Consider the following 26,563-nt stretch of genomic DNA (forward strand, 5'->3'; position numbering starts at 1 on the left):
GTCTTTAATACTGCTCTATGGGCTGTAACTTTCGGGTAAACACCAATGAAGCCTGTTTGCCGGCCCCTGCCCTTGGCCTTTTGAACAGTATATGTGAATTTAAAGGACTAGAAACTTTCTTTTTTTTCCTACAGTTGACTCCTTGTAAATGTCACTACTTTTGCACTTTGTTTGACTGTATTGCTTTTGTCTGGAATGTGAGCTGGTTGCTGCTGGAGGGACTCTTTCCTCTTTGCTTAGCACTCTTTGATGGAACATTTGTTGCGATGTGTCTTTGACATTATCACTGCTGCCTACCTGGTGAACAGTAGCACACCCTTGGTTGCCTCTGTGTGATTCCTGTGGTCGGCTTTTTCATGAATGTCATGTAAAGCTTGAAATAAGGTTTAGTAAGGTGAACAAGGTCTGAGTGTTTTCTTCTGGGTTTTCATGCATTTCAAAGCTTATTCTTCTTACTGATTGGCTTGGGAATTTGTTTGCTTTTTTATATAATAATAGTTCTCTGTAGTTCTCTGTAGCCAAAGGAGTGTTAATTTGGGTGCTCTAGGGTAGATGAGGAGGACATGACAACCCACTCCAGTATTCTTGCCTAGAGAATCCCCATGGACAGAGGAGCCTGGCAGGCTACAGCCTATGGGGTTGCAAACAGTTGGACACTACTGAGTGACTAAGCACAGCACATTGCAGGGTAGATACTGTTATTGTTTCTTAATTTATTACACTTCAGTTTCATCTAGAAAAAGATTTCACATAATTTCTGTCTCTTCCATGAAACTTTTTGCCTATAGGACTACTCCTGTTGTGTTCTCACATTATTCCTACCACATTACGTTTATTTTCCAGACTCCATTTTTTTGGCATTTCACTCAGTTCAGTGTCTCAGTCATGTCTGACTCTTTGCGACCCCGTGGACTGCAGCATGCCAGGCTTCCCTATGCATTACCAACTCCTGGAGCTTGCTCAAACTCATGTCTGTTGAGTCAGTGATGACATCTGACCATCTCATCCTCTGTTATCCCCTTCTCCTTGTGCCTTCAGTCTTTCCCAGCATCAGAGTCTTTTCCACTGTCAGCTCTTCACATCAGTTGGCCAAAGTATTGGAGCTTCAGCTTCAGCATCAGTCCTTCCAATGAATATTCAGGACTGATTTCTTTTAGGATTGATTGGTTTGATCTCCTTGCAGTCCAAGGGACTCTCAAGAGTCTTCTCCAACACCACAGTTCAAAAGCATCATTTCTTCAGCACTCAGCTTTCTTTGTAGTCCAACTCTCACATCCATACACGACTACTGGAAAAACCATAGCTTTGATTAGACGGACCTTTGTTGGTAAAGTAATATCTCTGCTTTTTAATATTTGCTATCTCAGTCAGCTTTTCTTCCAAGGAGCAAATGTCTTTTAATTTCATGGTTGCAGTCACCATCTTCAGTGATTTTGGAGCCCAAGAAAATAAAGTCTTTCACTGTTTCCCCATCTATTTGCCATGAAGTGAATTTTGGCATTTATTCTAATTTAATTTGGCAGTTTTATTAATTAAAGGATTATTTGTACTTACTGCTTTATCACTAAACAGTAAATTTCAGGTGGTTGTTGTTTAGTCACTAAGTTGTGTCCGATTCTTTTGTGACCCCATGGATTGTAGCCACCAGGCTCCTCTGTCCATGGGATTTTCCAGGCAAAAATACTGGAGTGGGTTGCCATTTCCTCCTCCAGGAGATCTTCCTGACCCACGGACTGAACCCACATCTCCTGGATTGGCAGGAGGATTCTGTACCACTGAGCCACCAGGGAAGCCCCAAATTTCAGATTGACAGAGTCTAAACCAAATAGTTATCATTATTTTGACTGAAAAACAGATTTGTATACTGAAGTGGTAACTTTAAAAGAGTAAGACTCATTCCTGTGTTGTTTATCAGCGTTGCTCAGCACTGGCTCATTTGGAAAATGTGTCTTGTGTGTCCCAGCCTTGTGGGGGTGGGAGGAGTTGGAAGATCAGCCTCTTGAGAACCCTACTTTAAAGGCTTTTAGAAAAAAATCTTAAAATTGTCCTTTTGAGTCATCTAGTCATAAATAATAATGCAGCATTCTTGAATTAATGCACCTTTTGCAGTGGAAATGATTTGAGTGTGTGGGAAATAGTTCTGTAACTTCCTGACTTCTTTCCACAGGCCATTTTGCAACCTGTATTGGCAGCAGAAGATTTTACTATCTTTAAAGCAATGATGGTCGAGAAAAACACTGAAATGCAGCTGCAAGCCATTCGAATAATTCAAGAGAGAAATGGTAAAAGGTTGAATTTAGAAATCTAAGTGCTAAGTGCATTTTGTTTTGGTGTTAGTTTTAACTAATATGATCTTAACGTTGCTGTTTTGTATAAATTTATTTCAAGTTTGAAAATCTAAGACTGACTTAAGAGATACTAGAGTGTAAACTTCCTGATAACTTATTGGTTGAAATCTCAAAGAAAGCAGAGCAGAATTTGATTTAACGTTTTAGGTTTCAGAGAGCTCAGTTTTTCTGCTCAGCCATCATGTTTTGAAAGTCAGTATTTTTGCGTGGTCACAGTTACAGTTACTGTTGAGTGTACAGTTACTTTTTCCCTCCTGGCTTAACGAAGACAGTGGTTCTAAAGCTTTAGTGAGCAATTAGAAGCAGTTGAGGGGTTGTTGAAACCCATGCCTGTGTCCCAGTTTCTGACTCAGTAGGTCTGGAGTGGGGCCTAGTACTTCGTATTTTTAACAAGTTCCTAGCTGATGCTGAAGCTGCTGGTCTTGGGGTGGCACTGAGAACTAGGACAGTGGGCAGATAGCATTATGCCACCATAAGGCTGAAGAGGAAACAGCCCACAGTCCTGGTGACCACCTTTAGCTTTATCCTTTCCTTAATTCTCTACCTGAACTCAGTTTTTTCCTAGCTCTTCCTGCTTTTCTTCCCTTCCTGTGTACTTGAATTCTACTTGACATCTTGATTCAAAACATCAGAGTTTCTAACCATACTTCTTGTTACTGTACTATCTCTTTTTCAACCCAGATGCATATCTAAGTTTCCCATTTCGGACTCTAGTGACCTTAATACCTGTGTGTTCCTTTGCTTAATAGATTGCCACAGATATTCCTTATCATGCCTATATACTCTCTAATGGTTTGGCAGTGGGGCCTTTTCTTTGCTTATTTCTTGAGCATATTAGAGCTATAGTTTAGTTGTACTATTTGCTTTTAAGGGTCTGGCATATGCAGCAATAGGGCTTCTGTTGTTACGTGGCAAACATTAGATTGTTGGAGGGTCTGTTGTGGGTTAGACTGTTGTGGGTTCTCCTCTCATTTGCCTGAAGTGAGTAAAGACCATACCCCTAGAGCCAACCACCATCATATCTATTCTCTAAAATGCATTTCACAGCAGGAAAGACTGTTGCACATGATGTGGAGATAATACCACCCTAACCCTGAACAATGCATGACATTGAACTGCAGCTTTTGTGTAAAGTTTGGAAAACAGTCTCTTTCTCTTTGTTTCTCTACCATGGTTTGCTTCATATGATCCTTTTCTCTTGTGTTTTCCTGCAACTATGCTTTTTATTCTGACCTATAGGATAGAGAATCTGAATAATTACTTTATGTTATTTCACATTGCTTTAGGGGACCTTTTGATAAAAGAAATAGGAAACTTGATAATGGCACTCTGCAGTCTTTAGAATTTAACTGGAAACAAGGAAATTTTAATTAAAAGAGAACAGGTAACCATAGCTTGTATCAGCTGGGTACCTCAAGTTGCCATTAGCAAAATACCTCAGAGAAAATGGCCTAAGCAATAAGAAATTGTCATCTCACAGAACCAGAAGTAGAGGAAGGGAAGGAAGACAGACAGGTCCAGGCTTGGTTCATTTGGTGGGGCTCAGTGATGTTTTCAAGGACCTTGACACTCTTCCACTTTTACTCTGCCATTCTCAGGATCTTCTTTCATGATTGCACTCGAGCGTCATTGAGTGCACACTCAACAATATCTCATGAAGAAAAGCAATGCTTCTTCCTGTACATCTCCTTTTATAAGCAAGACAACACGTTCATAGAAGCCCCTTAGGAATTTTCCTCTCAGGTCCTATTGGTCAGGATTGGATTCACATGGCTTTATAAACCCTCTGGCAGGGGAAAATGAGACCATGGTGATTGGCTTAAATCATGACTCACTCTTGTGGGGTGGGGCTGGGCCCTGCCTCTAAGTACTTGGCTGCCTGGTAGCTGCACACAGATGGCTTCTATTAGCAAGGGAGGACCAGGGGAATGATGTGGAATGCTGCTGCAGTCAAACTGCAGGGTGGGACAGTTTGCTTACATTTAAACATAAACTAATACTTAGTTTCTGCCACAGAATTTTTAATACTTGTATTTAAGTATCTCACTTAACATAAATCCAGGGGAAAGTACCTTAGAACAAAGTTGATTATACTCAAAACTGCAGACTGTTTGTGTGAGAAAAATTCAAAGGCTCTAGGAATTCTGGTTGTATCTTATCAAAGAATTTGGGACAAGTGCAAATCAGAGCAATATTTTGATGGTTTTGAAGTATTGCACATTGTTGTTTTATTCTTTCCTTAGTTTTTAAAATTTTCCTTAGATCAGTAGGAGAATACTAATTATGTAGCTTTTGACTAAGCAAAAATGCACTTAAGATCAGTGGGTTATATAGAAGTCAGTTTTCTGGTTGTGATACTATACTACAGTTTTCAAAGATGTTTCACTGAGGGAACCTGGGTAAAGAGTGCATAGCATCTCTCTGTATTATTTCTTACAACTGCATGTGAATCTGCAATTATCTCAAAATGAAAAGTTTAATTTAAAATGTACTTCAACATCAAGGGCATTAGAATAATAAAGCTACTTTAATTTAGAACAGGTCCAAAATCCCATCATCATATATGGATAAAGAAATGAAAGGTAAAAATTAGGGGATATACTGTTAATGTTTTGGGAATATACTAATTACAGATAAAAGCAGAACACTTATTATCATCTACCTGCTTATCAGGAAGATATAGGTAATAAAGTAAATTAAACCAATACTTAAAATTACTTGCCATAAGTTGTTCTGCCTTGGGCTAAAGTTGGTACTGCTCTAGTTTATAGTTATTAGCCCAATATCTGAATAGAAGGTCTGAGAGCAGAGACTGTTTTATTCATCTTTATATTCCCCTTAAGTGCTTAGCACCATGCTTTTTTGCATGTAGTAAGCAGGGCTCTTTTGGTAGCATATGTTGTAGTATGAATGAAGAGTGTTAACATGCTGTTTCAATTAACAAAGTATTTTATATATTGCTTTGTAAACTCTTTTCCCTTTTAAATAATACTTCTGAGAGCATAGTTTCATTATTAGGAGCTTGTTAATTTCATTGTGTATGTCCTGTGTAGTATATGATTATGGAAGACAATAGATTATATTAATTAATTTCTATTATCATATATTATTATTATTTTAAACAGACAATACATAGCTACCAAGAGTCATTTCTAGGTAAAGTTGTGAGGTTTTTTGTTTTGTTTTGTTTTGTTTGTGGAGCTGATTCCTTAAAAGAAGAAAAAGTTAAAAAGACCATAGTTAAAAAGATAAAATATAATAGCATAAAACATTTTTTTTAAGTGATAGATCTTAATAAACTACTTTGTACTTCTTGATGAACTAGAATAGTGAGAAATAAAATGTTTTCAGTTGAGTTGATATTCTCCTGTGTGATCTCTGGTTTTGAACAGGTGTATTACCTGACTGCTTAACAGATGGTTCTGATGTGGTCAGTGACCTTGAACAGGAAGAGATGAAAATCCTGAAAGAAGTTCTTAGGTATCCTCTTTAATTATTTGAATGGATCATTAATAACATTGCAATATGATCTGTACGTAAACTTTTTACCCAAAAAATACTGTGAACTAGTAAAATATCTAAATTCTTTCCTAAAGATCATGAACATGATTTATCATTTTATTTGTTATAACTATGTATGTATTGGCTTCCCTGGTGGCTCAGAGGTTAAAGCGTCTGCCTGCAATGCGGGAGACCTGGGTTTGATCCCTGGGTGGGGAAGAGCCCCTGGAGAAGGAAATGGCAACCCACTCCAGTATTCCTGCCTGGAGAATCCCATGGACGGAGGAGCCTGGTGGGGTACAGTCCACAGGGTTGCAAAGAGTTGGACACGACTGAGTGACTTCACTCACTCATGTATGTATTACATTTCTTAATGGACACATCAGCCCAAATGGGAGGGTCTTCTTCCACTCACATCATGGGCCTAGGAAACTAGCCATCAATGGAAACAAGGTACGGTAGATGCAGTCTGATGCTTGGAAGGGCTGTTGTGGCCTGAGCTGAGCAGGAGACTGCATGGCTTCTGGATCGTGGTATTAGAGGAGGCTCATGACAGGTGTCTCATGGTAGAAGGCTGGACATCCAGGCTCCACAGACCAAATAGCTGACTACTTGCTAACCTCTTATATATGGGCTTCCCTTGTGGCTCAGCTGGTAAAGAATCTGCCTGCAATGTGGGAGACCTGGGTTCGATCCCTGGGTTTGGAAGATCCCCTAGAGAAGGGAAAGGCTACCCACTCCAGTGTTCTGGCCTGGAGAATTCCATGGACTGTATAGTTCATAGGGTTGCAAAGAGTTGGACATGACTGAGCGACTTTCACTTTCTTATCTATTATGTGTTTGTCAGACAAATGCCTGGCATGGAATGTGCAGTCCAGTAAAGGGGATTTTTTTTTACCCCTAAAGCCTGTTGTCCCCTGACCTCTATGGGAGTTTGAGAAGGGAGGGGCAATTGCAGTATGTAATATTTAAGTCTATGGGGATGTATAGGTTTAAGGCAAAAGGATTCCTACAGCTGCTGTGTCCCCTGCAGAGTGAACCTTGGCCTTCAGGGGCCCTGGCTGTGCATTCTAACCACATACGTGACAATCTTCAAGCATCCTGTGGTCCTCCCACCTTCCCAACTTGTCCACAGTTCCAAAGCAGGAGGGAGGTGGTTAGGAGGGTGGGCCTAGTGGGAGTTTGTGGCAGGAGCTCTAGGATTTAGTCCTTCATTTCAGGGGATTTGCGTGAGTGTGGGGAGGGAGGCAAATGTGTGGGTGAACCTAGGCCTTTCCTGCCAAGTCCTCCTTTCCTGCGTGCCAGGTGAGGGCATATAGGAGCCTGAGACAACACAGAGAGCTTTGAGTTTACAGACTGGAAGAGTTCAGGATATTCGGTAGTTGGTTTAGAAGACTGGTAGTTTTGACTTCTACTGGTTGCTTCTGTTGGTTGATTGGTAGTTTGAAACCTGGTCAGTATTGTACTTCTAGATTTTATTTTCTGTAGGCTTTTGGTGGGGGTGTGCTACTGTATAAACAGTGGAACTTAGTTATGGACATGTAAGAGAGCTGACTTGGCTATTTTCCTAAATCAGATGGCCTTTGTGAGCAGTTTACAAAGCTGATAAGGCTTTGGTATAAGGGCATCAGGAGAGCTTTGTGATAGCTCATCTGCCATGGAAAAACTAAAATGAGGAGAGAAATGGATCTTATCAGGGGACATGTAACTGATCTGTCTAAAGTAAGAGATCAGAATCCATATTCATGGGATTTGCCATTCAGATTTGGGTTTAGAATTTCAAACCTGTTGAATTTTGTTCAGCCAGAAGTCCTTCACACAGGATATGAGTAAACCTGTGTTTTGTGTAGCTAACCATATTATGCTGTTTATGTCTGTCTATGTCTTTCTCAGTTGATTGTAAGCTGCTTTAAGTGAAGCCTGATTATTTCCATCTTTGTTTCCAAAATTCTTTGCATATATTGTACGCTTTGGTTAGTATGTTGCTTGTTGAATATTTGTTCTTTGACCAAAAGAGAAAGTTTACTTTTCTACTTTATTTTTGTGTATTTCAGAAAATCAAAAGAGGAGTATGACCAGGAGGAAGAAAGGAAGAGAAAAAAGCAGGTGCCTATAAAACATACTCATATAATAGACGTATTTCATTGCTGTTATCCCTTAAGTTCACACCTAGGATTTCTGTTAAAATTTAAGCTTAGGTAAAATGACACAGTTCCTCAGAGTATTCATATTTTCTTGGTGGTTCTGAGAATTTATACTTCTTTATTCACTTTATAATTTGTCCAATGACCTGCCTTTTAAATTCTCAGTAAAGAATGAGATTATTCACTCCAAAAAAACTTAATACTATTCATATTTGGGGGAATTTTTAATAGAAATTCCCGTTAATTTTATGAATAAAAGAAGATTAAGAAAATATTTGACTTCCCCACTTGCTTTGATTCCTTTACTGTTTTGAAACAGCAGCTGCAGTTACTATTGAGGGTCCCCTGTAGACTTTAACGCTGCCAGCTTGAAGCAGAATGACTCAGTTTCACATTTCCTGGTGTACTGTTCTTTCATTAAAAACGGTTTCCCTAAAGTGCCTAATTTTTCCTAAGGAAAAATTAAACATGTATCTGGTTGAGGTGAAGGAAACTAATATTTATTTTTTCCTCCCCCCTTTTCTAGCTGCCTTTCTTTCCACATTTTCCCAAATCTCCCCGGAGAGGGAAAACTAATATAAACTAATTCTCAGTCACTTGATAGTCATTTTCCTTTTTTTTCCTCAATCACTGTGATTCGTGCTTGTATCGTTTACTGTCTTTGAAAAAACCTATTTTACTCCAGGGTACCCAATGAAGAGCAGAAGAGAGATTTTTAGGATTTACTGGGGATTTATTTCTTTTTGACTAACTATCCTTTCAGTAAGTGGAGGTGAAATTCATAGATAATACTATTTTTTAATATAAGAATATAGAACAGAAACTATTCAGAACTGTTATCAGTAGACAGTAGTATTGGGAATTCCCTGGTGGCCCAGTGATTTGAACTTAGTGCTTTCACTGCTGTGGGCCTAGGTTCTATCCCTCGTTGGGGAATTAAGATCCTGCAAGCTGCGTGATGTGGCCAGAAAAAAAAAGAAGAAGAAGACAGTCTTAACTTTCTGATTTATAAATAAACTATATCAGGATTCTTGAATAATAATATGTTTTAGGGTCATATGCTTTTTTTTTAGACTTTTTTTAACGGAAATTTTCAAACACACAAAAGTAGAGCTGATAATAATTTCAGTCCTTGTGTTTCCATCACTCAGCATATATAGAAACTTATGACGCAGGTATCCGTGAATTACCTAAAAAGTTACATGCGATTGGATTTTCCTATTTTTATGGAAAAATGAATTATTTTACTTAGTTCTTTCCAAGATTTAAGTGATTTCTTTGGTTTAAATGCAGCATCTTATTTTAGAAATGGGGAAATATAGGCATACCTGAGAGATGTGAGTTTGGTTCTAGACTACTGCAATAAAGTGAAGATAATAATACAATAAATCACAAATGTATTTTGGTTTCTGAGCACATATAAAAGTTAGTTTACACTAAACTGTAGTCTTTTAATTGTGCAATGGCATTATGTCTAAAAATTATGTACATATCTTTATTAAAAATTATTTTATTTCTAAAAAATGCTGACCATCATCTGAGCCTTTGGCGAGTTGTAATTTTTTTGCTGGTGGAAGGTCCTGCCTCTGTGCTGATGGCTGCTGACTGACCAGGGTGGTGGCTGCTGAAGGTTGGGATGGTTGTGGCAGTTTCTTAAAATAAGACAACAGTGAAGTTTGCTGCAGTATTTAACTCTTCCTTTCATGAACAATCTCACTGTAGCATGAAGTGCTGTTTGATTGTATTTTACCCACAGTAGAACTTCTTTCAGTTTTGGAGTCGGTCTTCTCAAACCTGGCTGCTACTTTTATCAACTAAATTTGTGTAATGTTCTAAATCCTTTGTTGTCATTTCAACAGCATCTTCCCTGGGAGCAGATTGCCTCAGGCAACCATTTTCTTTGCTTATACATAAGAAGCAATTCCCTGATGCTTTAAAATTTTGTCATGAAATTATAGGTATTCAGGCACACCTTCAGGCTCCAATTCTAATTCTGGTTCTCCTGCTGTTTCGTCCGCATCTGCAATTACTTCTTGCACTGAAGTCTTGAACCCCTCTTAAGTCATCCATGAGGAGTAGAATCAACTTCTTCCAAACTCCTGTTAATGTTGTTATTTCTACCTCTTCCCAATGAATCACAGAGGTTGTTAATGGCATCTAAACTGGTAAATTCTCTCCAGAAGGTTTGCAATTGCCTTTTCTCAGATCCATGAGAGGAATCACTATCTATGGCCTCTGTAGCCTTATGAAATACATTTCTTAAAGAATAAGGCTTGAAAGTTGAAATTGCTCCTTGATCCATGAGCTGTGTGTTGTTCTTGTTCAGTTGCTCAGTTGTATCTGACTCTTTGTGACCCCATGGACTGCAGCACACCAGGTCTTCCTGTCCTTCACCACCTCCCAGAGCTTGCTCAAACTCACATTCTTTGAGTTGGTGATGCCATACAACCATCTCATCCTCTGTCATCCCCTTCTCCTCCTCTCTCCAATCTTTCCCAGCATCAGAGTTTTTTCCAATGAGTTGGCTCTTTGCCTCAGGTGGCCAAAGTATTAGAGCTTCAGTGTTGGCATCATGAGCTGTGTAGCAGACATGAAAACAACTTGAATCTTGTACCTCTCCGTCAGAGCTCTTGGATGTCCAGGTGCACTGTCAATGAGTAGTAATATTTTGTATGGAATCTTTTTTTCTTTTTTGGAGGAGTAGGTCTCAACAGTGGGCTTCAGATATTTAGTAAACCATGTTGTTAACAGATGTGTTATCATCTAGGCTTTGTTGTTCCACTGATAAAGCACAGGGAGAGTAGATTTACCATAGTTCTTAAGGGCCTTGAGAAATCTGTATGCAGGTCAGGAAGCAACGGTTAGAACTGGACATGGAACAACAAACTGCTTGCAAATAGGAAAAGCAGTGTGTCAAGGCTGTATATTGTTACCCTGCTTATTTAACTTATATGCAGAGTACATCATGAGAAACGCTGGGCTGGATGAAGCACAAGCTGGAATCAAGATTGCCAGGAGAAATATCAATAACCTCAGATATGCAGATGACACCACCCTTATGGCAGAAAGTGAAGAAGAACTAAAGAGCCTCTTGATGAAAGTGAAAGAGGAGAGTGAAAAATTTGGCTTAAAGCTCAACATTCAGAAAACTAAGATCATGGCATCAGGTCCCATCACTTCATGGCAAATAGATGGGGAAACAGTGGAAACAGTGTCAGACTTTATTTTTGGGGGCTCCAAAATCACTGCAGATGGTGATTGCAGCCATGAAGTTAAAAGACGCTTACTCCTTGGAAGAAAAGTTATGACCAACCTAGACAGCGTATTAAAAAGCAGAGACATTACTTTGTCAACAAAGGTCCATCTAGTCAAGGCTATGGTTTTTCCAGAGGTCATGTATGGATGTGATAGTTGGACTATAAAGAAAGCTGAGTACCAAAGAATTTATGCTTTTGACCTGTGGTGTTGGAGAAGACTCTTGAAAGTCCCTTGAACTGCAAAGAGAACCAACCAGTCCATCCTAAAGGAGATCAGTCCTGAGTGTTCATTGGAAGGACTGATGTTGAAGCTGAAACTCCAATACTTTGGCCACCTGATGCAAAGAGCTGACTCATTTCAAAAGACCTTGATGCTGGGAAAGATTGAAGGCAGGAGGAGAAGGGGATGACAGAGGATGAGATGGTTGGATGGCATCACCGACTCAATGGACATGAGTTTGGATAAACTCTGGGAGTTGGCGATGGACAGAGAGGCCTGGCGTGCTGCAGTACATGGGGTCGCAAAGAGTCGGACATGACCGAGTGACTGAACTGAACTTAAGGGCCTTATTATGCATTAGCCTCTAATAAGACAGTATGTCCTTTGAAGCTTTTAAGCTGGGCATTGACTTATCCTCACTTTCTATGAAAGTCCTAGATAGCATCTTCTTCCAGTGGTAGGCTGTTTCATCTACATTAAAAATCTGCTGATAGTGGTGTTGTTGTAACTACTAAGTTGTGTCCAACTCTTTTGCAACCCCTTGGACTGTAGCCCACCAGTTTCCTCTGTCCATGGGATTTCCCAGGCAAGAATACTGGAGTGGTTTGCCATTTCCTTCTCCAGAGCATCTTCCTGATCCGGGGATTAAACCTGTGTCTCTTGCATTGGCCAACAGATTCTTTACCACTGAGCCGCCTTCATTAGTTTTGTTCGTGAGATCTCCTGGATGGCTTGTCGCAGCTTCTGCATTAGCACTTGCTGCCTCACCCTGTGCTTGTGTGTTGCAGAGGCAGCTTCTTTTCTTCAATCTCATGAACCACCCTCTGCTAGCTTCACACTTTTCTTCTGCAACTTCCTCACCCCTCTCAGCCTTTATAGAACCTTGCTCTGGATTAAGCTTTGGGCTTAAAGGAATGTTGTGGCTGGCTTGTTCTTCTATCCAGACCACTAAGACTTTCTCCGTATCAGCAGTAAGGCTGTTTCACTTTCATATCACTTTCATATCCACTGGAGTAGCAGTTTTAATTTCCTCAAGAGCTTTCCCTTTGCGTTAACAACTTGGTTAACTGTTTGGTGCAAGAGGTGTAGCCTTTGATCTGTTTTAGCTTTCAACACACCTCCTCACTAAATGTAATCATTTCTAGCTTTTGATTTAAAGTGAGAGACCTGTGACTTTTCCTTTCATTGAACACTTAGAGGCTGCTGTAGGGTTATTAATTGGCCTAATTTCAGCATTTTTGTGTCTCAAGGAATAGGAAGGTCTGAGAAGAGGGAGAGAAGTAAGGGAACAACCGGTTAGTGGAGCAGTCAGAAAACACACAACTTTCGTCTGTTAAGTTCACTGTCTCATATATAAGGCTGCGATTTGTGGTGCCCCAAAACAGGCACAATAGTAACGTCAAAGGTCACTGATCACTGGTGATATGATAATAAATATGATAATGAAAAAGTTGAAAATATTGCAAGAATTACCAAAATGTGACACAGAGACATAGTGAGCAAATGCTGTTGGAAAAATGGTGCCTATAGACTTGCTTGATACAGAATTGCCACAAACCTTCAGTTTGTAAAAAAGAAAAAACAAACAAAAAAACAACACAGTAGTAAAGACAGTAAGTTGAAGTGCAATAAAAGTAGGTGTGCTGTAAATCAGTTTGTGGCTGCTTCAGGCATGTCAGAGTACTGGTATTATTATTATTGTATTTTTTAGATTATTTTAAGTTAAAGCATCAATTCTGTGGTGCTCAATCTTCTTTTTAGTAGACAGTAATTTTTGAAACTAATATGTTTGAATCTGTTAAGTAGTGAATGATTCAAAATTAATCTAAAATATTTTCTAAATTGTGTTCTTGATGCCTGAAGTTATCAGAGGCCAAAACAGAAGAGCATCCGATGCAGGCCAATGAAACGGCAAAAATGAGTAATTCCCAAGGGGATGGTGAACATTTTGCACACCCAGCGTCAGGTAAGGTTGACGTGTAGCCAAATTTCTGAATAATATGAATACTTAAACATTGTTAAGAGTGTGTTGTTTTCTCATACATGCTTCAGCTTCAAAAACCCTGTGAGGTTCAGTGGCCATTGGTGTTTAATGCTCTTTGTGAATTTAGCTAAAGAGATTGCCTATAGGAGATATTCAGCTGACAGAGAGGGTGTAGCCCCTAAATTTCTAAGTGAAGCTTGGAACCCAGAGCAGTGAGCAGAATTCCTTGGGGAAGCCCCCAGCCTGTAGGCCATGACTACAGCATTCAAGGTATGGTCATGTAACATTTGCTACTTTCTTCTTTTATCACAATCAGATGATGTGTGGAAGTTAGAAGCTGAACATGGAAAGATAATATTATTTTCCTAGTGAATTAAAACACAGTAACTAAAAGGTATCCAGTTTGTTCAGAAATTTAGTCTTAAACTGTCATTGAAACTAAAATTGAGGAGACTCCTTGTGGGAAATGTTAGTAGATGATCTTGTTAAGTATGTGGGAAACCATTTTCAGTATTCTGATTTGTTGTATAAGAGAGGTAATTCTGAAGCAGAACTTGAATATGATGATGTATGTAGCTCATTTTTATTTTGGATTTCTACATTTTTTAGATACATGTCCTTTTCTCAATTTAAAAACCCTGTAACTCCATGAGGTAGATATTATGATCCTTACTTTTCTTTTATTTTTTTAAACTAGAAATTCAAGGAAGTTTAGTGATGTCCAAAGTAACTGAGCTCTTAAATAGTGAGACTGTGACTTCCCTTGGTCTTCTGACTTCAAGTCTTGTATTTTTCTGCACTTTGCAGAAGTTTTATAATTGAGATAGATAGGTTTGATGTTTATCAACTAATTTAAGGAACTGTATTCTTAGTTGATAAAATAATGGGCATGTGAAACAGAAGCAGTTTTATAAATTTAACTTGCTTTTTGATTCTTAGCAAATCTAATAATTTAGATTTGGCTCAGATGGTAAAGAATCTTCTGCAATGTGGGAGACCTGGGTTTGAGGCCTGGGTCAGGAAGATCCCTTGGAGAAAGGAATGGCAACCCACTGCAGTACTCTTGCCTGGAGAATTCCATAGACAGAGGAGCCTGGCGAGCTACAGTCCATGGGGTCGCAGAGAGTCGGACATGACTGAGCAACTAAAACACACAAGTACATGTACTGTTCAAATCTCATGTCTGACATAATTTGAATATATTTGCTTATCAGACTATTAAGCTATAAAAATCTTAATTTCAAACCATTTGTAACTCAGTTATGCACATTAACAGAGAAACAATGGAAGGTAATTTTAAAAGTAATGACTTTAAGTTTTAAAAACTGTTCTATTTTAAAAAAATGAGTATATCTGATATTCCAGGGAATCGCTTCATACAAAGTGATAGGAGCCCAAGAGAAAGGCCTAACGTGGGAGGAATCATAAAGGTGTTTGGCTTCCTGCTTATCCCATTGCCCACATCTTTCCTTGGTTCCTGCTAGAAATGGGTAACTTCTGTTTTTCGGTAGATTCGGGGTTGCCAGTGATCATGTGATTTTCCTTTAAGCTAGCTGGCTTTTTGAGTCTCTATTCATAGAAATTAGACAAGCTACGTATTTTGGCCTCAGGCATTTTTTTCTCTAGGTTCAAGTTAGAATATAAAAGATGTTTATGACAACAAACTGAAGGCAGGAACTGTCCAGAACAAGTACATGAATAGAAATGCTTACGTGCCTGGAATCTCCCCCACCCCACCCCATGCACCCAGCTCTGTGGTTCAAGTCCATCTCTGCTTAAAGTCATTATCATATGAATGGCATTTTAACTTAGCATATTTTGACCAACTTGTTGAATGAAGCTCATCTTCGTTTCTCTTATAGATAGTCCTGTAGCTTCCTGTATAGGTTGGTTGGAGTGTTAACGGCAGCCTCATCTCTTTCATGGAAACTTCCCTTTCAGTCCAAGAGCCCGAAGAACTTTTCCTCTAACCTCCTTGGCCCTACAGTCAGTCTGCTCACCCCGTGCTAAACAGTGGTCCTTGGGCAAATTTCTTGCTCATGCAAAGTTCTATTTCTGGTTTTACTGTGCTGGCAAGATTTTTAATTGTTTAGAGACATGTATATCATGTTCTCCCATCATGCCTTTAGTTCTTGGCATCATTTTTATGTGAGTCTTTGCTCTCACTTGCTGTCTTTCGTAGTCCATGTATTATAGTGAAAATGTTTGTCTTTAAAATCCCCACCTTATAATAAAAAATGGCTCAGAAAAGCAATTAGCATGTTAATCTCGTCTCTTGGCACAGTTACCAGATAATTGGAAGGTGTTGAGTGCTCATGTTACATCTGCTTCCAAATTCTACTTACTTTAAAATCTTTACATTTTCTTAATATGTTAGTAGGTTTATAGTTATCTTTAGGATATACTTACACCTTACTGATACTACTTGTAGCTTTATATTAATTGTTCTGCAAATACAAGGTCACTTAACAGTTTTTGCCTGCAGGCCAAAGTCTGAAGGACAGTTACACTGTTAGTAAGGGATTTTAGTGCACTTTATTCGGCAGGTCATTTCTGACTCTTTGCAATCCCATGGACTGTAGCTGGCCAGGCTCCTCTGTTCATGATATTTCCCAGGCAGGAGTATTGGAATGGGTTGCCATTTCTTTCTCCAGGGGATCTTCCTGAACCAGGAATCAAACCCTGCATCTCCTATATTGGCAGGTGGATTCTTTACCTGGCTTATATGGCAACCTTGTATTACAATAGTTCTAATCTTTAGACAAGAATTATATCTTTTTGTAGCTATAGTACCAAACAGCAGGAGCTTGGTATTTGTCAAAATGCCAACAAGAAACCATAGTTAAAGCTCCTTGAGGCCCGAGACCATGATTATTTGTTTTCACCCAGTGCCTAGCACAACAGAGGCACTGAACCAATGCTTGTGAATGAATGAGAGAAAAAACCCAAGTATTATTAACATTAGCTCATTTTGGTAAGTCTAGCATAACTTAATATATTCTAATTGGTCTCTCTAATTACTACCAGAAGTTAAAGTGCATTTTGCTAATCAATCAGTGCAACCTTTGACAAGAAAGCTGGAAATGTTGCCTGAAACTTCCTCTCTCCCACAAAAAGGCCTGAAGATTCCTGGCTTCGAACATGCAAGCATGGAGGGACCAATAGCAGTAAGTGAAAACATTCTTTTTTAAGAACTATGAGCAAATGACAAAGTACTAGAAACACTGTAAATGGCCATAGACACCCAGCTTTTATAATGGTCTTGGACTCAAGCTTCTAATTTGATCAGTCAGTGGGTGTCTGTGCCACTTATTATGCAGTCTTGAATTTAAATAGTTCCTGCTCTCATTTGACCCAGAATTTATCAACACTTCGAACAGAAGAGCTCCGCCAGCGGGAACACTATCTAAAACAGAAGAGAGATAAGTTGATGTCCATGAGGAAGGACATGAAGATTAAGCAGAATCAAACTTCGGAGCAGAAAGGAAAACCTGCTGGGGAGGTGGAGGTACGGCCAGCTCTAGTATATGAAAATCTGCACATCTGTGGTGGGATTCAGAGTATGTGCTCTTGTAGACACATTCATAATAGTCTCCCTGACAGTGTAGCACTGCTACACTGAGAAAAGTCAGTCTTTTCTCAGCAGTGAAAGGGTTGATAGGGTTTTGTGAGGTAGAAATGATAGCAATTTTATGATTTACTTGCCCTGCTTTGAACACTGAAGGGTCAGCTGTCTGTTTTACCGAAGCCTTTTGAAATGCTTTATCATAGAACAGCATCAGTACCCTAAGCCACCACCTCTAAAAGGCTTCCCTAAGAGATTTTTACAAAGAAGAAATTTAGGGGACTCAGCCCATGTGTGGCTTTTTTTTCTTTAGTTCACTGTGAATGCTCTACTATTTGTTCAAGGCAGTATGCTAGGAACTTTAGACAAATGAACCCATCATCTGCTGTAGCCAATATTTTTTTTTTTTTTTTTTTTAAGGAAATGACAGAGAAACCAGAAATGACAGCAGAGGAGAAGCAAACATTACTAAAGAGGAGATTGCTTGCAGAGAAACTTAAAGAAGAAGTTATTAATAAGTAAATTTAAGAACAATTTAGCAAGCAGTTCAAAATTTCTTAAAAATAAATTATTTAATCCTTAAACTGAACCTGTTTAGTTTCAGAGACTTGTGTTTATAAATGCAAATATAAGCTGATTACTTTTATTAAACTCTTCAGGTGTAGGGCAGTGGGTTACTTATGCAGACCAGTTCAATACAAATTTCTGAATAATATTCTCTTGTGGAGAGAAGGTATAGAAAGCCAAGTGATAGTGCATTCATTCATTTTTGTTTGTGCTAATAAACACTGTGCTGCATGCTAAGGATACAGTGATCAGGTAGATCGACTGGGTCCCTGCTTTCATGTGGCCAGTGTTAGATGGGAAGAGTGCAGTGTTATAAACAGGATCCTGCAGTCAATGAGAAGAGGTTAGCATATGGAATTGGAGATAGGTGGGGTACTCACTTGCAAGGCCTATAGGGAATGTGAGAGTTTTAAAGATTTTATAATGGTAGTGGGAAGTCACAGAAATTTTAAAGCAGGTAAGTTTCATGATCAAAATGTCCATTTTAAAAAGATGTGTAGTTGCAGTGTGGTGATTGGGTGAGTTAACAGTAGGTGTGGGTGAACAGGTATAGGGTAATCAATGTAATGCAATAGTGGTTCTCTGTGGCAGAATTTAGCACCCTACATTGAGGCAGGAGCAAATAGGACTTCAAAAATAGACGTGGGGGATGTTCAAAATATTCAGTTACTCTTTCTAGAAAAGCAACAGTAAAACAGATGAACAATTGCTTGAGCCTCTTTGAGGGGGAATTCTGCCATGGGTGTAGTCTTGTGTGTTTGAAGTGATCCTGGGGTGGTGTGTAGTCCATTTGCTAAAAGCTAACACAAAATAGTAGGAGAAACCTTCCTTTCAGAAACTGTTTTGTGTCATCTGTAAGCACCTTCTTTTCTGGTTACAGGCCACTCCCAAGGTTTAATTTATAATTCCATTTTATCTCCTTATATCTATAGTTATAAGCTTTTAAAAAGGGATTATAACACTTCCCTGATGGTCCACTAGAAAGACTCCACGCTTCCAATGCAGGGGGTGTGGGTCCCATCCCCAGTCAGGGAACTAAGATCCCACACGCCCAAAGGCATGGCCCCCTCCAAAAAAACACCCAAAACGAGATACCAAAATTACCTTAGTTCCAACCGTCAACATGCAGAGAAAACCCAGCCTTACTTTATATGTCACATTTTCATCGCTTACATGGACAAGTGGAAAACTAGTGATTGAAACACAGAAATTTATTTCATGAAGCTTTTTATTAAAAATAGGTTTTATATTGCATACATGTTTACAGATAACTATTTTAAGAGAACCTCAGGCATACAAATGTGGGCTCTGGCTTGCTTCACTGAGTGAAGATAAAAAATCTTGATCTGCCTGAGGGTAGTCATTTAGGACAGCAGCTAACATGCCATCTTAAGTTATCCTTTCAAGCGATATTTTTAAGTCTTGCTCTCATTTCACTGTGGCTGAGCATCTGTACCATGGAAAGTGTTTTCCTGTAATTCAAGAAAATATTCTCAATATGCTATAAGAAAAGGTTCCTATGATAATAATGCATCACATGTTTCACCTGTGGCAGTTCTTCAGAAAGAAAAACTTCCTAAGATAAAGATAAAACTTCCTACTGGAACTCAAAGTTACTTTACCAGGAAGAATCAAGAGTAGAAAGGGAAATGTTTTAAGGCTGGGCTTCTTAGATTCTAAGAGGAAATTTAACAAGAACTAAGAAGAGGGAAGGAGCTTGATAAAACTTGCTTGAAAGAAAATGTTTTCCTGTAGTAACTTTACTGATATTTGTTTAAGTTCTCCTGAGTCACTTGACTGTTACGAGGTGGAGTTTCCGTTATATGCACCTTTAATGAAAGAGGAGCTACTGCCCCCATGCTGTGATCCTTCGGTGCTAGGACTTTAGGACCCAAGGCATACCTTCTCTTAGTATCAGCGATATTTACTGTGAGGTTGGCCTTTGTTTAGAATTCTTTCATTCAGATTGGTGTTATGACACAGTGGTCTATAATAAGTATCTATGGAAAACATACTGGCTTTTAAAAAATACTGTAAAATGAACATAACTCAAAATGAAGTTTACTTATACTTACAACAAACCAAACAAAAGCAGCAACCATAGAATTACAGGGTCACATTTTAATTCCTGAATTTTACAGGTCAGCATTAATATCACCACATGTATACAAATGGTGTAAAACAAGTACAGTGGTATTTTTAATACAAAATAAACATCTGTTTTATGGAAAAACTATACTTCATATCTACACAACAGCCCATCCTCCAAACAATAGCCAAAATTAAAATTAACTACAAAATCTCCAAAACAGGGGAAACTGCTTCAGTTTAAGCTATTCCAGGAAAAATGGACCCATAACACATTACAAAGGTGATCTGAAGACTGTAGCTGGAATTACTAATTTTAGTCTTTTTTCCCCCCCCAATGTATTATAGTTTGGGGGATGTTTTTCTCACTTCAGCATGATCTCAGATCACAGATGAGCAAACTAACATTAAAATATTTAGTTAACTTGCTGTTCTAAAAATAAAACCTCTTAACTGTTTGCCTCAGTTTATTATTTTAAACTCATTTTCGTACATGGAATGTGCTTTTATTCTTAAAAAAAAAAAAAAAAAAAAAAAAAAGCAGCTTTCATATTACACCCTTGTTTATGGAAAAGCTTCAGGTGCTGCATACTGACTGACACTGAAGTAACTTCTTGGACCAAAATGGCCTATAGATATTAAATGCCACTTAATTCAGCACTGTTCTTTGTATGTTAGTCTTTATAAATTACACCTTAAAACGTGCCTGCAGCTCTTCAGAGAAACCTTTACTAACGAAGCAGAAAGTGACTTTAAAGCATCTTCCACAAGATTGTACTGGTAGGCAGTTGAAAACGTTCTGTTCAATATACTCCCGTTTCTAGAGAAAATCACTTTGGAATACTACTGTACTGATTCTTGGCATCTGTTATCTCTAAAAGTGCTGATTTTAAAGTTACAGTAACAAAACTGTCCATTTTAATCCAGCTTGTTTTCATCAAAATACACACTGAAATTTCCTGATGGAGAAAACTCAACATGTGCTGTAACACAGGGTGTATTTCCCTCCAACTACCAATAAGGCTGAATTTGTTAGATCTTCAAAGAAATGGTCCCAACAGCTTAACTTCATTTTTTAATGATAGTTGAATGTTTTCCATAAAAGTCAGAGGCAACTGATTAAAGAACAACATGGCCAGCACCATTATACAAGTAATGTTATTGGGTTTGCAACTGAAGTTTTTTAATTGTTTCTAGATCAGAAACCCCCATGGAGCAACCCTGCATTAATGATACCTTACCAACTTTATCCCTTCCCTAAACCATCCCCAAACCTGAGAGTTTCCTTGCTGAGAAGCTACCTCCCAGGTTACTAACTTTTTTTTTTTTTGACATCCTGAAGGGCAAGTCTCTTAATTACTAGCAAGCGATCAAGTTCCTGGGAAGCCTGTTTTTGTTTTTTTACAGAACTAAACTCTCCTAGCTGATATACTGAGTGTCTTTTTCTATTCCTTGTATACTTATAAGTTCAAGTGAGAAAGCTTTCTGATTCAGATTTTCAGCTCATTGAACAGTTGCAGCATTTTTGTTCAACCACATGTTGAGGGGCCCCAGTAAATATTTTATGAGCCAAGACGAGGTCTTTTCCTGGGAGATGTTTCTTCCTCTTCCTCTTCCTCTTCATCATCTGGATAATCCACTAAACCAACCAAACTTCCCTAGTGAAGAATAAAAAAAAATTTTAACATGTAACTAAAAATCATTTTTCTAAACTAATCACATTATTATACTTGAAACATTATTTCTGAGTTTGATAAAGGAACTGCTTGATATTATGACTACTTAGTAAGCACAATTGGTGGCATTCTTAAATTACCCTCAACTTTTTTACTTGGCTCAGGATAATCCAGCAAAATTTCACTGTGGAAAATAACTTATCTCCAAATAGCAGGACTCACAAAGAATCATGACATTTGGAGCTGGAAAGACCTTGGAAGTAAACTAGTTCACTTCTCTAATCTTAAACTAGAGAGGATAGCCAGCCAGTGACAAGGAGTCTCCTTTTAGTCTGTTCCTCATGTATGTATTTCATCACTTAGTACACATCGTTGTTTTTGTTCTGCTTTTGAAAAATACTTAAAAATGGCTGATATAATAAACACATGAAATGGTTTCTAAAAACTAATGACTAAAAAATTGAGGGCTAGCTCTCTCTAACTAAAAGAAAAGGATGTGGTATTTTAGGCGTTGGACCCTTCATGAGTAATGGACCCCTTTGAAAATTCTATTAAAGCTCTGGATACTTTACCCAGAAAATTATATGTCCTCAGGTATGCATTAATATGAGCCAATCCCATGAAATTTATATACTACATCTAGTTCAAACCCTTAAGATCTCTATAGGATAAGCAAATACAACAGAAATAAAGTCGTATTTCAAACCTAAGTAGCTTTATACCTAAAGAATCCAGGCATCTGGCATTAACACTTTACCAGAATATAACTGAAGCACTGCAGTATTAATCAACAAAGGGCTCTGAGCAGCTAGAAACAGTTATCAGAAAGTCTGTGAACAAGATAAAACTTACATAGTGAGCATCTTTCTGCTTCTCAGCTTGATAACACACACATCTTAATTTGGATAAGCAAGAAGCAGTATGGCTAAATTTAACTTATAAAGCCCTTGGTACAGTGCTTGGTACGTAGTTACTATTTGCTAATTGATATTAGCTACTATTACCATAATCATCATTTGTTATTTGGTTTCTAGCTAAACAAGTTGGACGAGTGGAGTTAAGAGGTAGAAGACATAATTACAGTACAAAAGGCACCAGTCTGATAGTCACAGGAATGACAGCAAAGGAAAGTTTTAATTCTGCTTTTAATCCTATATATCACAAGGTACACACATTTCAGTTCCAAAAGGTTAACAATTAAAAATAATTTTTGGCATAAGATCAATAAATATTTTGTCTGAAACACTCAGCTACACAATTTTTTAATTTTATCTCTATTATCTATACATATACACACCATAAACTCATTGTACATTTAAAAATCATGTTTAGCATAAAGAATAAAGATACAAAATAAATATTGGAAGTAAAAGAACTATAAATCCACAGATGCATACTGTGAAGAATTTGATAGGTTCCAGACTTTTCATATACAACTATAAATGTTGTTTTTGAATAAATACCAGCTTTCAATGTTAGTACACAAAGTTCTATATCATTCTTTTAAATTCTAGTATTCCATGGTACGGATACGTCACCAAAGTTAAATTCCTTGTTGGATTGCTTTCCCAGGGATTATACTCTCTTTAAAATTTTTTATTTCTGACAATATATCAACAAAGACCAAAAAGGAAATGAGAAAACAGCAGATGAAAGATGTCAAGGCATTTTTGAAAAAGAAATCAGAGAGGCAAAACAACTCATTTTTAATGGAGAACAAAGTCAAGAAAGAAGTATTTCAGGAGAATATAGAAATGAGAAGGAAGCAAACTGATTCATCTTAACCCCAGAAAAGAGTAGAAAGAAAGAGTACTAAAATACTAGGGAAATCAGGGAAGATAAAGATAGTTAATGGTGGAGTCAGTGAAACAGACAACTGAGTCCTCAATTCTACAATTCATTCCCCTACTGCATGCCCACCCCCACCATGAGATCTCCCACCAGGAGATTCCAGCTCACCAACCAATAACAACCATAAGGAAGAGGAGCCAGAAATGTTCTGCATTTCAGGACTTCAGACACAGTGAAGGGCAGGTAGGGTAAGGTGCCAGGGTGAAAAGGGACAAATTCTTTTACATATACATGTTTTAAATGAAATCAGAATGTTTTCTAATACCATATACAAAAATAAACTCGAAATGGATTAAAGACCTAAAGTCACTCAGTCATGTCCGACTCTTTGTGACCCCATGGACTATAGCCCACCAGGCTCCTCCATCCATGGGATCCTCTAGGCAAGAATACTGGAGCGGGTTGCCATTTCCTTCTCCAGGGGATCTTCCTGACCCAGGGATTGAACCCAGGTCTCCCATAATGCAGGCAGACGCTTTAACCTCTGATCCACCAGGGAAGCAAAGACCTAAATGTAAGGCCAAATACTATAAACTTCTAGATAAAAACAAAGGCAGAATACTCTATGACATTATTTTTTTGGATCAGTTTCCTAAAACAAAGCAAAAATAGACAAATGGGACCTAATTAAACTTAAAAGCTTTTGCAAAGCAAAGATGAAAAGACAACTTATTGAATGGGAGGAAATATTTGTAAATGATATGTACGACCAGTAAGGGGTTAAAATCCAAAATTAATAAACTGTTCAAGGCAACATTAAAAAAAAAAAAACCCTATTAAAAATTGGGCAGAAGATCTAAATAGACACTTCTCCAAAGAAGACATACAGATGGCCAACAGGCACATGAAAAGATGCTCAATGTTGTTAATTATTAGAGAAATGCAAATCAAAACTATAATGAGGTATTACCTCCTCTGGTCAGAATGGCCATCATCAAAAAAACGTCTACACATAATAAATGCTAGAGAGGGCGTGGAGAAAAAGGAACCCGCTTACGGTATTGGTGGTAATGTAAATTGGTGCAGCCACTATGGAGAACAGTACGGAGGGGTTCCTTAAAAAACCAGAGTTACCATATGATACAGTAATCTCACTCCTGGGCATATATTCTGACAAATTGCACCCCAATGTTCAGAGCAGTACAATTTACAATAGGCAAGACATGGAAGCAACCTAAGTATCCATCAATGGATGAATGGATAAAAAAGATAAAGTGGTATATTAATCAGCTATAAAAAAGAATGAAATAATGCCATTTGCAGCAACATGGATAGACCTAGAGATTGTCATATGCAATGAAATCAGAAAAACAAACATGGTATTGCTTATACATGGAATCTAGAAAGAACGATACAAATGAACTTGTTTACAAAACAGAAACAGACTCACAGACATAGAAAATTATGATCACCAAAGGGGAAAGGGAGGAGGGAGAGGATAAATTAGAGGAGTTTGGGATTAACATGTACACAATACTATATGTAAAACAGATAACAAACAAGGACCTACTGTATAGCACAGGGAGTATATTCAATATCTTGTAATAACTTATAATGGAAAACAATCTAAAAAAGAACTTATCTATCTCTGAATCAATTTTCTGGACACCTGAAAAACAATGATGGTGAAATGGTTAAAGGACCATTGGTGATAAAGAATTTGCCTTCACTTAGAAATGTGGTCAGTTTATTGAAAAAAGGTTGAGAGCCAATATAACTACTGCTTTACTCTGTGAGCTCCTATCTTGCTCAATATCAAATTTTTGTGATAGTCTTGAGTGACTGAACAATTAGTTTGTTTTCTAAGAACAATTACTATTTTTCTACCTGTTCCCCCTAAAAATGTAGATCAAATGTATTTGGCAATCTGCTATTAGTGTCATAAGGCTAAAATAAGCATTTGTGCTTGGCCTTGATTTTGCTTGTTCATAAATAAAAAATTATCTGGAAGGATAATAAACTGAAAACTCAGGGAGACAACCCAAAGAATAGAACCATTAAAAAAATGAGTAAATGGAGAGAAAAATTATAAGATAAATTAACAAGGCACAATATCCAAACAAAAAGCTATAGTGAAAGAATATAAAGTGTCCCAAAACTAAAGGTCATGACTTTTAACTGAGAAAGCCCAAAGTATTTCATTTTTTAAGTTTCAGAATACAGGGATAAAACCCCAAATGCTTCCAAGAAAGACAAATTAAATTCACACACGAAGAATTAGGAATAAGAATGTCTCTGGATTTCTTGGCAGCAATAACTTCAAATTTTTGGAAGAAAATTACTTCTAATTTGGTTCCTTCTACATTCAGTTAAACTGTCAATCAAGTATGGGGATACAATAATGACATCTTCCTACATGCCAGGTCTTATACTTTTATCTCTCATGGAATCCTTTTCTCAGGAAACAGAGAGGGTACGCTCCAATAAATGAAATGGAAAATCAAGAAAGAGAACAGAGACTTGAGATCCAGGAAACAGTCAATGTAAGAAAAAAAGAAAGGCAAAGTAAGTATTAGGGTGATGGCAGAGGCAGCCTTAAGACAACAGCTGTGCAGCAAGTCTAGATAGCAACCAATTCAGGCTGGGACAAGATGGGAGTCTTCAAGAGAGACATCTCCAAGGAAGAGACTATGTGGAAACTAACTTGAGAGGTACTGAAAGAATGAGTAAGAGGCACATAACTGTTGCAACGAATGAAAAAATGGTGGCAATTATTTAAAAAAGTTACAAAGCAAAATACACTATAGAAAAGAGCAGGAAAAAAATTAATAAAAATATTTACATTGTTATAGCTATAAGATTATCAAATATTGTTTTAACCAAAAATTGTGATACAGAGAATAATAAGGGTGAGGATGTGGTAAGGAGTGGTAAAATAATATGGCAGTATTAGCACACTGTTTAGAAATAAAAGAAACAGGTATTAATAGAAGATATCCAAGCTTTCTCTGTGGAGAGGAAAAGAGGACTGTTTTTTCCTCAATAATTTTAATACTATTTGCCTTTTAAAAGCAAGTACATGTATTACTTTGACTTAAAGAAAAAAAGCTAGTATATATTGAGTTGTGCCAAATAGTGTTCTAAGCTCTTTACATCTATTAAATAATTTAATCTTCACTACAAACTGATAAAGGAGGTACTGATTTATTCCTCTTTAAAATGAGAAAACTAAAGCCTGGAGAGATTTAACAGATAAAAAGAGGCAGAGTCAAGATCTGAATCCAAACAATATAATATTCTTAATATAGTGTCACAATAATACACTAAATTGTCCTATCAAAAAAATGAAAACTTAAAAGTTCTTATTCCCTAACATAAACTGTGTTTTACAAAACAGAAGAATCCCATTGAAAATGCGATTT

General features: G+C 37.7%; 2 protein-coding genes across 5 annotated transcripts in view; one reads left to right on the forward strand and one right to left on the reverse strand.

The window, feature by feature from the left end:
* Window positions 1-17,608, forward strand: part of CFAP36 (cilia and flagella associated protein 36) — a 29,923-nt gene extending 12,315 nt beyond the window's left edge. The window contains exons 4-10 of one of the 3 annotated variants that reach the window (XM_027555338.1): window positions 2,168-2,282; window positions 5,741-5,828; window positions 7,904-7,955; window positions 13,334-13,436; window positions 16,482-16,621; window positions 16,813-16,962; window positions 17,440-17,608. In XM_027555338.1, the coding sequence (XP_027411139.1) occupies window positions 2,168-2,282; window positions 5,741-5,828; window positions 7,904-7,955; window positions 13,334-13,436; window positions 16,482-16,621; window positions 16,813-16,962; window positions 17,440-17,541 (750 nt within the window). In that variant the 3' untranslated portion in view covers window positions 17,542-17,608. The remainder of the gene's footprint in view (window positions 1-2,167; window positions 2,283-5,740; window positions 5,829-7,903; window positions 7,956-13,333; window positions 13,437-16,481; window positions 16,622-16,812; window positions 16,963-17,439) is intronic. The other 2 variants (XM_027555340.1, XM_027555339.1) reach the window with 2 other exon arrangements.
* Window positions 17,609-19,687: 2,079 nt separating this feature from the next.
* The window catches only part of PPP4R3B (protein phosphatase 4 regulatory subunit 3B), a 53,163-nt gene continuing 46,287 nt past the window's right edge, over window positions 19,688-26,563 (reverse strand). For both annotated transcript variants that reach the window (XM_027555330.1, XM_027555329.1), the window contains one exon: window positions 19,688-21,332. In XM_027555330.1, the coding sequence (XP_027411131.1) occupies window positions 21,237-21,332 (96 nt within the window). In that variant the 3' untranslated portion in view covers window positions 19,688-21,236. The remainder of the gene's footprint in view (window positions 21,333-26,563) is intronic.

This window comes from Bos indicus x Bos taurus, chromosome 11, assembly GCF_003369695.1.
Source record: "Bos indicus x Bos taurus breed Angus x Brahman F1 hybrid chromosome 11, Bos_hybrid_MaternalHap_v2.0, whole genome shotgun sequence".
NCBI lineage: Eukaryota > Metazoa > Chordata > Mammalia > Artiodactyla > Bovidae > Bos > Bos indicus x Bos taurus.